The 13,277-nt window shown below is 38.1% G+C and overlaps 1 protein-coding gene across 1 annotated transcript; it reads left to right on the top strand.

Annotated features, from left to right (window-relative positions):
* The first annotated feature begins 10,074 nt into the window (after positions 1-10,074).
* LOC145988161 (protein CFDP2-like) lies at positions 10,075-12,645 on the top strand. The gene is made up of 3 exons (XM_083122991.1): positions 10,075-10,173; positions 10,904-11,890; positions 12,634-12,645. The coding sequence occupies exons 1-3, from the start codon at positions 10,075-10,077 to the stop codon at positions 12,643-12,645; spliced, it is 1,098 nt and encodes a 365-aa protein (XP_082979117.1).
* Positions 12,646-13,277: the final 632 nt, after the last annotated feature.

The raw sequence follows: 13,277 nt of genomic DNA, 5'->3' as shown, positions 1-13,277 counted from the left end.
TCACGTATTTCCCGACTAGTTCAGAAAATTTTTTGGATGGGTAATGTTCACAATTTCCAAACACTCCTGAAATTATCGAGTTCCACGCACATTTTGTCCCCAAAGAAATTATTTTCGGTATTTTGATGCCATTTCTAGAAGATTTCCCTTCCGATAATTAAGTATATCCAGAATTCTTATTTCGCGATCATTTTAAATTCCTGACCTATCTGAAATCGCAGAAAATAAGGAAATCATTTCCCGAAGTTTCCCGAGACAGGACTTCTGGATCCCGTAAACTGAAGTCTGCTTTCCGTTGCGACTGGTAGTATGCCAGAGGTCCCAGGTTCGAATCCTCGTCATTGTGTTTGTTCAATCACCATGTTCCTGACGTGAAATAACCAGAATACGTAAACTTTAATAAACAAATGTCGTATCAGAGGCGGGGGCTGATTAACATATATGCATAAATTGGACTTGAATCTAGGGATGTACAATATCGGAATTTTGATATTGAGATATATCGTCAAGAAAATATCGTCTCAGACGATACGATATTATTTCCGTATCGTGATATGGATGATATATCGTCTCCCTCTCCACAATATATATCGCAAAAATATCGTAACGATATATTGTCTAGTTAATATCGCCTGGACGATAGTTTCTCAATATCGCGATATATCGTCTGGACGATATATCGCCGAACAGTACTTGAAACAATTGAAATGTCGGTTCTGCCAACCGAAGGCTTCGTGTTTTGATGACGTTACTTTGGTCTCAATATGTGTTCCTTGCAACCCTAGCACGCGTGGTTTTACCACAGAGAGCAATGTAATAAAAACGGACTCTTTTGAACGTTCATACCGCCGAATGGATGCTCGAAGACAAAAATGACACTTGCATTAAAAAAAATCATTATGACCTGCCTGCTTTACCCACTGGATCATTCACTGTGCCTGCACTTCCTTCTTCTTCTTCCATGATATGTGTCGCCGTTCTTTCCTTTCAACATGTTTACAGTTAATCGGATATCATGAGTAAGCAGTTGCAGTAGAAGGAATCTTCCAAAAAAATGTTTCCCCGCCATAATGAATTCACAGTTGCCTCCTCCTTAGATATAAGACTGACATAGTGGAATCTTGAAGCCAGAATATATGTGAAAAATTGATTGATTGGTTGATTGAGTTGGTGTTTTAAGTCCACTTTATGCACAGTAAAGCAAATTTGGACTGGATCTACAGTTTAAAGTAGGATCCGAACCACTATGTGCCTCCAGCGGGTATCGAACCCAGCACTCCTTGAATACAAGGCGACGACGCTACCATTGCGCCATCGGGGAGGCCTGAGGCATTAGGAAAGAAACGAAACATTGCTTTCTTCCAGTAAGCATTAATTGAGTTTTATCTAACTTGTAGCTTCCTTGACTTAAATATTGATTTTACCCATGCGATATGTCGCCCCTCCATCCTTGGAATATTTTTAAACACCCCCCCCTCATACTTTTTGAGGACATCATACACTTCCTCAACATAAGATAACAACATTGTGAGGACGCTACTCACTTGTGCACCAGAAGTAATAAGCCTTGTGAGGACATCATACACTTCTTCAACAGAATATAGTAACCTTGTGGGGACACTACTCACTTTGCATCAGAAGTAATAAACGTTGTGGGGACATAATACACTTCTTCAACAGAAGTCAGTAACCTTGTGGGGACACTACTCACTTTGCATCAGAAGTAATAATCCTTGTGAGGACATCATACACTTCTTCAACAGAATATGGTAACCTTGTGGGGACACTACTCACTTTGTATCGGAAGTAATAAACCTTGTGAGGACATCATACACTTCCTCAACATAAGATAACAACATTGTGAGGACGCTACTCACTTGTGCACCAGAAGTAATAAACCTTGTGAGGACATCATACACTTCTTCAACAGAATATGGTAACCTTGTGGGGACACTACTCACTTTGCATCAGAAGTAATAAACCTTGTGAGGACATCATACACTTCCTCAACATAAGATAACAACATTGTGAGGACGCTACTCACTTGTGCACCAGAAGTAATAAGCCTTGTGAGGACATCATACACTTCTTCAACAGAATATAGTAACTTTGTGGGGACACTACTCACTTGTGCACCAGAAGTAATAAGCCTTGTGAGGACATCATACACTTCTTCAACAGAATATAGTAACCTTGTGGGGACACTACTCACTTTGCATCAGAAGTAATAAACCTTGTGGGGACATCATACACTTCTTCAACAGAATATGGTAACCTTGTGGGGACACTACTCACTTTGCATCAGAAGTAATAAACGTTGTGGGGACATAATACACTTCTTCAACAGAAGTCAGTAACCTTGTGGGGACACTACTCACTTTGCATCAGAATTAATAAACCTTGTGAGGACATCATACACTTCTTCAACAGAAGATAGTAACCTTGTGGGGACACTACTCACTTTGTATCGGAAGTAATAAGCCTTGTGAGGACATCATACACTTCTTCAACAGAGGATAACAACCTTGTGGGGACACTACCTACTTTGAATCAGAAGTAACATTAATAAACCTTGTGAGGACATCAAACACTTCTTCGACAGAAGATATCATCCTTGTGGGGACACTACTCACTTTGTATCGGCAGTAATATACCTTGTGAGCACATAATACACTTCAACAACAAAAAGGTAAGCTTGTGGAGCGAAAAGTTTCTTAAACGTATATCGAATTTCTATCGCGAATTGAAGCCATGACTTCCTTATTTCAAAGCATCCGAGCACATGAAGTAAATTGATTGAATTTGTGAGATGTAAATAATGCATAAAAGAATAATATATTATCATAAATTAGAAATGTACATAAATCAATAATAATAATAACAGTTCCTGTTAGTATATTTTCATGGCGTGTAAAGTAATATTTTAGCTTCCTTGAAAAATATATTGACTTTGTCCATGATACACCCCTCCCGCTTCCGCTTGGAAAATTTCTAAGCGCTTGTATACCCTTGAGCGCACTTTATATTTCTTCAATGAAATATAACAACGTAGTAGGGACACTACTCGATTTTCCATCAGAAGTTATATCCCTTGAAAAAGCACTTTTTAAATTATTGACTAATTTAATTTAGTAACACTGTTGAGCCTTGTTTCATGCCTTGGTCAGCATTGTAATGTTTAATTGAATATAGATACAAATTAACATTTAACTTAAAGCAAAGCATGATTCGAAATGTATATAAATTAAACACAAATAGTTTGTGAGAACAATGAAAGATACTTTGGATATATCACATTTTGCATCGTTTCTTTCTGGCTTTTTTGGCTAATCGTGACGATTATATAAAATTGATGAAGGGACACTGGAAGAAAATAATCTAACTCAGAACTTTATTCAATCAATTTCAAGTAATATATCCCTCTGCAAAATTTCCACATCATATCACATGGTATTATTATTATTATTATAATTATCATTATTATTATTATCATTATTATTTGTAATCGGCGTGCTATGTAGCTTTTTACTTTTTGTCTTCATGTTAAAACACAGAAGTTTGTATTTCTACCCAAAATAGCACAACACTCGTTAGTATAATTATTTTGCTAACTTTATTTGTCAGTCATTTAATTACATCCAAAATAATTTTACCAGTGCTCTTATGTCCGTCAGATCTCTCCTATTTCATGTAACATCTGTTTATCTTTTCCAGTGATTTATTCTCTGTAGGACAACTATTTACGATTTTGTTTATGAAAAATATCATAAACGACAAAAACTGCAAAAATCGACAGAGACTAAAAGTATTTCCTCTCTTTTATTGTCAAGTACCAACAGGGTAGCGTTTTCAAACTTATTTACACATCGGTCCTCACAGCGTCTGTACAGAATCAATCGTGTGTATGGAGTGTATGTGCAAATTTTCATGAATCTAGTGGACCTTGTGGGGACCCGAGGCCACCTGATTTCACAGGCCTTGTGGGTACTGGTGTCCCCACAAGGATAGGAAACGTTTTTCTTGTATAATTTGCTCACAATGTAGGTTACTTTTAATTTTCGGGAGTTTATAGTTTTACTGTGTTATTTGTCACATAATTTCAACGAACACATCAGACTACGACTGTGATTTCCCCCGGTCCCCACAGTGTATGTGCACTAACAGAGTCCCCACAAGGTAGCATATGCGCGTATGTGTGTGTGTGTGTGTGTGTGTGTGTGTGTATACAGGGTGGTCCATTTATAATGAAAGTATGGAATATCGCATGCAGAATGCATACAATCGAAAAATTGCACAGAATAAAAGTTTGATACTATTGAGGGTGTAAGTCAATGCCGCAAAAATTTCGTCGCCGCCAGCCAGCCCTTAGGGGGGGGGGGGTAAATTTGAAATTTCAAATGGAACACCCCCATTCGTTTTACATATTTGGATTCCGTGTTGAAAAAGAAAAAAAAAATGTTTGGAAAATTTTGTAAAAAAATTGCAAACTTCGAACATTTATAAACATTTGGTAGTTTCAGATTCATTTTGTTCCCTTTATGTAATAACGGTTTTTGGTTTCCATTGAGAACATTGCATAAACGAATTTTGTTCAAAAAATGTGTGCAAAGAATTCGGCAAAAGAAAATTGTATCTAATTTATGTTTTTGTGTAACAATATATAATATTAATTTGTTCTAACTCTTTGGTTTCAAGGAACAATTTCATATGAACAACAAAATTAAATATGTTACTACAAATTAGTTATCATTTGAGGTACACAAATAAATGTTTAAACGTGCAAATGTTCAAAATGATGACCGTTCTCTTCAATGCATTTCAAAACACGGTGTCTGAAGCTCCACACAGTTCGTCCCAAAATGTCAGGAGTGACAAAGGCACAAGCATCAATAATTCGTGCCGCATGTTTTCTGTCGTTGTTGGAACTTTGTGGTAACACTTTTCTTTAAGTAGTCCCCAAAGGCAGAAATCAGGCGACGGGAGATCGAACATGGCTCGAGCCTGAATGGAGTAGTGAGTAGTGTTGTTCATATCAAATTGTTCCTTGAAACCAAATAGATGGAAAAAATTAATATTATTTATTGTTACACAAAAACATAAATTAGATACAATTTTCTTTTGCCGAATTATTTGCACACATTTTTTGAATAAAGTTCGTTTATGCAATGTTCTCAACGGAAACCAAACCCGTTATTACATAAAGGGAACAAAATGATCTGAAACTACCAAATGTTTATAAATGTTCAAAGTTTGCAATTTTTTTACAAAATTTTTCAAACAAAAAATTATTATTTTTCAACACGGAATCCAAATATGTAAAACGATTGAGGGTGTTCCATTTGAAATTTCAAATTTACCCCCCACCCCCCTAAGGGGTGGGTGGTGGCGACGAAATTTTTGCGTCATTGACTTACCCTCTCCATAGTATCAAATTTTTATTCTGTGCAATTTTTCCATTGGATGCATTCTGCATGCGATATTCCATACTATCATTATAAATGGACCACCCGGTATATAACTTTTTCTTTCACTGACCATTTTGAACGAATTGTATTATTTCTATCACGTATCGTTGCATGAAGTTGGTGTATATTTTAAGTAATTTGCTTTCATGTAGTATATTATTAGAGATATTGTACTTCTCTCGGTATTATTAAACAGCCTACACGGAAGTGTCTCTGTTGATTCGTTATGATATGGCAAGCATTTTAATATGATTTTCAAGGTGCTCGTTTAGCAGAATTTGGATTTTTTTATGGTGCATCCTTAGGCATCAATTAAGTTTGACATAGCTGATATGGTAAAATAAATGAAAATCTTGCCTTAAATATAAACTAAACTCTACACCACAAATTGTGAATAGATACAATTTATTGATATTGTTTAAATGCATAACAATGTGCAAAATTTGTTTTTGTTCCTTATTTTTTAAATATTTGCTGTAATTTTCTGAATGCATTATATACAGCGTATAAAACTCCCACGGGTTTTTGGGATCAAACTTAGGCTGTGCAAGGCTAAAGCAACTCGCTTATACGAGAGGTACTTTAACATGCAAAGAGACTCGCCCCTGTAAAATTATGAGAACACTTTAACATTCAATATTTAACGCTTCGATTGACTATTTTGGCAGGGTCGTGATGAAATAGAAAATAAGTTCATTTACCTCTGGTTCTGGATGTGAAGATCTGCACCGGTTCTGTTGTGCAGGCACGGTCCCTGAAATTAATTCTTTTGATCACGCAGCACTCCTCGCTGTAACTCTTTGCGTATCAATCGATAATCAGACTATAAATTGGAGGCAACAACTGTTCACTCTATAGCTTTCGGACTACAACTGGGGGATGAGATCTGCTATCTACTTGAAGGGCATTCAAATTTCCGAACGTTAAAGCCGTTCAGCGATTTCCGTCCCGTCGTTAACCGTGCTTTTGGCATAAGGCTGACGTTACGTTATTTCAACTGATTTCCTGTTTATTCCCGTGTCAGCGGAGTTTTAGAGATCCACTGAAGGTCGCCGGTGTAATAAGCTTGTAAAAACTCCTTCCAGCGCTTCACCGGACCCCTTGTCGATGTGATTAGTCTATTGTGATGAGACGCCAAGGGTCCCGGGTTCGAGACATGCCTTTTGCTTGATAAAACAAACCTTCATGGGGCAAAAATAATTATATCAGGAAGGAAATGTAATTGTTTTGTATCTTTTGCGTGTACCCGGCCAGTCCAGTCAATTTAGAAGACAATATACTTTCCCAAAAAATAGTATTAATAATAAAGTCGATACACAAGGAAAAAGAAAAGCTACACGAAAACCATGAACATAAGAACATTAAACATGCTGGTTTATATACAGAACATTTGGGAGGGTTAAAGTTACAGTTGGTGTAAGTCACTTCGAAAAAAAAATGACTTAGACATAGAAACCAGATCTGTATAAGTCAATCTGCTAACAGAAAACGTGAAGTCAATCAGAGATTTATTCAACTGTCAACAGATGACAGTTTAAGGTGCAGTGATTAAGAAAATAGCTGCTGTGTTGATCAGCAAAGTGCTGTGAGTCAGACTTATATTGTTTTTTTTTTTAAGAAAGTGACTTACACCACTGTAACTTTAACCCAATCATTTGTCCGCGGTTCTTTTGAGCGACAGCGTGTGTACTACAAGTTCTTAGCTGAAGATGACTTGACAGTGCCCCATTTCAGGTTCTGAGGGAGAAAATGTTTATCACCGTAACAAGGAACACAACTGAATCTCTTGAACACACGTTGAGAGAAAAAAATAAAACGATTTTTTTTTCCGAATCCCTGTCAAGGGGCCAGTACCACTTGAGCATTGTTCGGAAAACTCGGAGATTGTCTGTATATTTGTATCCGTGGTAGCAGAAGCTATATACAGAAAAATATCGTAAGGGTTCACGTGTTGAGTGTCTGTCACACAAGTAAACGAAATAACAAACACTGTAAAACTTTTCTTTTTTTTTAAAAAAAAAAAAAGAATATCAAATTTGTTAAATAAAGGTTAGTACGTACAAGTCTATCTGAGAAGTCCTAAAAAGCTGTTCCCTGGGTGAAGATTATACACCGTCAGTTTGTGTATTATAACGAAGTACTGGCTTCAATATATGGTGAGGCCAGTGGGAACAGAAAAAAATACACTATTAAACGTTCTTTGGGAAATGACTTCTTATACTTCCTGAGAAACTGCTGTGGTTAGCTTTCATTGGCAATTCTGGACATCATCCGAACTGGTCCTGAAGCTCCTGCGACCGGAGTCGAACACACGAACGCACACACATCTTTAACGTAGTATGACGATTGTGGGTTTGAGGGACGGCGACTGCACCTTTCATTATTTAAAGCGCGGAGATGGCACTGGGGTGGAATAGCGTTGATTACGTTGGGTGTGAAAACGCAGATTTTAATGTTGGGCATTGTAAGTGGATCCAGTAGCGTCCTCGATGTGAAGCCATTGTCATAAGGAGGGTATCCCCTGGAGAGAAGAGCGACGAAAGCTGACAGGTAACCTGGGGGGGGGGGGTAAACTTTTGGCTTTGCTTGTCACAAGCCTGATGAATCCTGAGGGAACCCGCTTCAAATCTCGGCAGCAGCCACTGCTGGGATGAGACGAACAGGTGTTGAAGGTAGGTGAAGAGCTAGCTAACTGGAAAGATAACCTGACCAGTCCAAACCGTTAAAAAATGAAGATATAAAGAAATATTAATTATTATTGATTTAACCCAAAATATAACAGCTGAAGAAAAAAATTGAAAAGTCCTTTGCGAAAGGAACATGGAACGAATTAAATTAGACTAAGATAACATCAAACTCGGAGGGGTGGGGTAAAAATATACAAAAAGTGTATGTGTGTTTGGTGGGGAGGGGGTTATGTTCGGAATTTGCTTTAAAAATAATTACGGAATTGAGCTCGAATCGCGAGTATAAGGATAATATGGTATTATGGTGACGCAATCGATTGGTTACAGGTGCGATAGCAGTGATAAGGAAAATATCCCGTTAATGCGGCGTTCCAACAGATAAGAACTGCAAAGACTTGAATTAAAGAAAATTATAAATTGTACAAAAATAGAAACAGGAGTGGGAGAGGAGATAAAAGAAGAACAAACACAAACATATTTTAAAACCTAAAAGGCATATTGGCTGGCGTGACCCTGGGGTTCGGCCCCACCGAGGTTTGGGTTGCCACACCCGTGAGGGCGAAGGGAGCTTTATACGGATGGCCGCTTCAATAACCGGTAGGTTGGGTGATCCGTTGGAGTTAGCCCCAGGATCCTTTACATGCGACGGTCGAAAAGGAGAAGAGAAAAGCATTACCCTAGGCCAAGAAATATTAACTTGGAGGACTGATGTTCTTTAATACCACTGAAGAAACTCCGAGGGGAGGGGGCAGATGCGAGAATTCGTACTCGCAGTCTCGAGTCGAATAAAAAAAGCAAGGCATGGATATTTTTCAAAAATAGCGGCTTCGAAGCAAAGCTGTGAGGAGCAACTGTGTAGTATCAATTTGGAGACGGTCGAGGTGTGGGAACTGCTGGGTTGCAATGAACGTGCAAGATACCTGAAGGAAAGTCATTCGATATGGAGTCTGCCGATGAGCTGAGCTGCGAGGATAAGGTGCACCATTGCACTTGACAATCGGCGATCCAGAGTACGCATCTTGGTGGGGAGGGTGTTCCGCCGGGGTAGAAGCGCTCATTTGCTCGAACTTCGACTACTTGTAATTTATCAGCCAATTAACGAGAGAAGGGACAGACTTTTAAACAGCATATTTAGTACCAGTACTGGTCGTCGTACGAATGATGCGCAATAAATTAAATTGGCCGATCTTGGTCCTGGAGTAGGGAAAGCCGCGTTATTTCGTATATATCCTGTACGTGAGCGGTCGTGGGAGGATTGTCCACATTAACATAGGCGTGTGGAGCCTGGTGCTGACTACTCACTTTCAAATCCGAGTGCATGCTAACATGGGAGGGTTCGCTATCTTCAATGGCAGCGTTTGCGATAGTACAGCATATGTTTCCATAGGCGTGATGAATATCTGAGCTCAATTCGCTTACTTATTCGATCAAACTTGTGTGAGCCGTAACGGTTCGTGAGGAGGGGAAACAATGAAACAGGCAGCTAGATAGTAAAAACAAACAAATAGCTAATACAGCGATGAACAATAATGGTACAAAAAACAAGGATATGTAAATGCTTGGCGAATGATTTCCTTAAATGTTAAAGGTCTCGTCAAACAGAAAGCGATCTTCCCGCGAGGGCATATCGCGCTGTTGTCCGCCGCGATATCGAATGCCAAACAGAACGATCCAGTGGAGGGAGTTGACCACACAAGGTCTGTAAATTTTTCAACGTAGTATCGGTCATTTTTCTGTTGTGATCGCCGCGGTCTCTGTGAAAAATTACAACCCGAAAACTGACCACCGCGATCTGGGGCCTTAGTCTAACGATTTCGTGACGTTTTTGTCAAGAAAGGCTAACGAATGCCATTTAACGTAGTCTCCACTCTTCGTTAACGACTGAAATCCACTTACAAGGCAGGCATCTAACGAGTTCATTTATGGCTGCAGATTTTCAAGATGGACACTATCAGCTGTTGCGGAGGAAGGTTTTGAAGAAAGAAGAATTGCAAGCACACTTCATTTCAGTCGTGTTTCGAGTAAGTACGTCATGTTAGTATGTTATTAATATTATTGTGTATGAATATTAACGGCAATTGGAACAAATCAGGGGAGAGTGAAGTATGTATGTATTGTGAATTGTTGCTTCGATGTAAAAGAACGATGCCGCACAAAATAAGAATAATTAATTTTCTGCAACATATTGTCCTGTTTCAACCAGTGAATGAAATTACGGTACTATAAAATACTTCAATTAGACACCACTACCATATGTTATATATAGGGGGAAAAATGGTACGCATAATTTATACAGTACGTGAACTGACGATAGAAAGATTTTAAAGGAAATTCCGAAATGATGTTTTAAGTTGTTTAAGTTTAAGTTGCCTGCTGCCTTGCAGTAAGGGGAGGGATTCCAAAAGGCTAAGGGAAGGAAACCCTGACAGAAAACCGAGGGGCAGGAAGGACTCTGAAGGCACGCTAATGCCAACCTACCTAGAGGAGAAAACCCTATACAAATCCTGGTCCAAGTTGGGAGTTGGGCGTTTGGCCGACAACCCCACCCTGCAAAAAAATAAATCCGTTGTGAAACCAATGCAACAGCCTCGGATGATGGATGGATGTAATGGAATTCGAACCTGGCGATATTTACGGACTAATGATTTATCACTTGCAACATGGAATGTCAGGACTTTGTTAAGACCTGGGAAAATGAATGAAGTGTCAAATGAGATATTAAAATTTAGGTATGATCTGGTTGCATTTCAGGAAATTATATGGCAGGGGCAAGGAAGAATGGAAAAGGCAGGGTACACATTATTTTATAGTGGACCAGAGAGGAGGACCGGACAATTCGGTGTAGGCTTTATAATAACCAAAAAGATGAGAAAAAGTCTTATGGAATTTGAAGCAATTAATGAAAGGATGTGTAGAATACGGTTGAGAGGAAGATTTAGAAACAAAACAATTATAAATGAACATGCGCCTACAGAAGAGAAAGATGAGAACAAGAAAGAAGAGTTCTATGACAATCTGGAACAAGCATGTGGAAAGATCCAAAAGTATGATATGGTAACCGTATTGGGCGACTTTAATGCTCAGATAGGAAAGGACAAGAATCAACAAGGGGTTGCAGGCCGGCATACTCTCCACGCAGAAAACAATGAGAATGGGAATCTTCTTTGCCAGTTTGCTGTCAGGAACAACATGATCATAACAAGTACCTGTTTCAAACATAAAATAATTCACTTAGGAACATGGAAGGCACCTAACGGAACAATAAGCCAGATTGATCATATACTGGTTAATGCACGTCATGCCTCATCAGTTATTGATGTGAGAAGCTGCAGAGGGCCCAATTGTGATAGCGACCACTACCTGGTAAAATTAGTAATGAGGGAAAAATTGATAGCGGTGCAAAGAAACGAGATGGCCAAGAGAAAGAAGTGGAATGTGAAAAAAATGAAAGACGAAGAAGTTATTAGTGAATATGTAAGTAAGGTACAGAGTAAACTGAAGGAAAAAGAGAATAACAGACTTCGAGTGGTTGAGGAAGAATTGGAAATAATAGAAGGAGTGATAAAGGAGGCAGCACAAGAAACTTTTGGAGAAGAGAAAACTAAAAGAAATGAGTGGTTTGATGAAGAGTGCATACAGGTTATAGATGAGAAGAATAAAGCTAGAGAGAGAATGCTACAGAGGGAAACTCGAAGTAATACTGAGAGGTATAAAGAACTAAGAAGGAAAGCACATAGGGTATGCAAGGAAAAGAAGAAAATGATGTATAAAAAGAAGATGCAAGAAATAGAAGAACTAAATCAGCAAAGTGAAATAAGAAAATTCTATAGAGCTATAAATAGAATGAGAATATGATTTGAGCCAAGAATAGAAGTATGTAAGGATAAGAATGGGAAAGTAATTGTAGAAGAGAATCAGATACTCAATAGATGGGCAGAGCACTTTAAAGAGATTATGAGTAAAGTGGAAGACCAAGAAGAAGAAGAAGAGCAGTATAATAGGAATATACAAAATAGGGATGGTCATGAGGTACAAGTACCTAGTATTGAAGAAGTTGAATTTGTAATGAAGAAAATGAGTAATAATAGAGTTCCAGGCGAGGATGAAGTGATAATTGAACTTATCAAACTTGGTGGTAACGCATTGTTGGCAGCAATACATAGATTGATTGTAATGGTATGGGAAAGTGAAACAATGCCACATAAATGGAAATCTGGAATAATATGCCCAATTTATAAGAAAGGTGATAAACTGATATGCGGAAATTACAGAGGCATCACACTTCTTAGTGTGGTCTATAAGATCTTGTCAGGATTGATCAGTGAGAGAATAAAATGTTACACAGAAGATATACTTGGAGAGTACCAATGTGGATTTCGCCCTGGCAGAAGCACTACTGATCAGATTTTTATAATTAGACAGATGATGGAAAAGTTTTATGAACATGATGTGGATTTGCATTTTTTATTTGTTGACTTCAGGCAGGCTTTTGACAGTGTTAATCGAAATGAAATGTTTAAGGTATTTGAAGAGTATAATATTCCCCTCAAAATAATAAGACTGATAAGAATGACTATGAGTGGTACTAAGGCACGAGTGAAAGTTTGTAGTAAACTGAGGGAAGAGTTTAAATTCAATACAGGAGTGAAAAAAGGGGATGGCCTTTCGGCAGTATTATTTAGTCTAGCATTGCACAAAGTAATGAATGTAGTTGATCAAAAGGGAACCATATTTGGGAAATCCAGTCAAATGTGTGCATATGCAGATGATGTTACAATCATTTCTAGAACAATAAGAACACTTAAACAAATCTATGAGCAAATGGAAAGAGAAGCAATAAAAATAGGGCTCAATGTAAATGAAAAAATACAAAGTATATGAGAATGTCTAACTCTGAGATCAGAAGAGCACCTCAAGATTTGACAATTGGAGATAATAAGTTTGAGGGAGTTCCTTCTTTTAAATATCTGGGGACAATGGTATATAGTGATAATGATATGAGTAAAGTAATAAAGGAAAGAATACAGGCAGGCAATCGTGCATATTTTGCAAATATGCAGTTGTTTAGAAATAGACTGATCACAATAAATACAAAGCTTAAAATTTATAAGACACTGGTACGACC

The sequence above is a fragment of the Lepisma saccharinum genome, chromosome 5, assembly GCF_977018435.1.
Source record: "Lepisma saccharinum chromosome 5, izLepSacc3.1, whole genome shotgun sequence".
In the NCBI taxonomy this organism is placed as follows: Eukaryota; Metazoa; Arthropoda; class Insecta; order Zygentoma; family Lepismatidae; genus Lepisma; species Lepisma saccharinum.
Note: the sequence above shows the minus strand (reverse complement) of the source record. Positions and strands in the feature narration are given on the sequence as shown.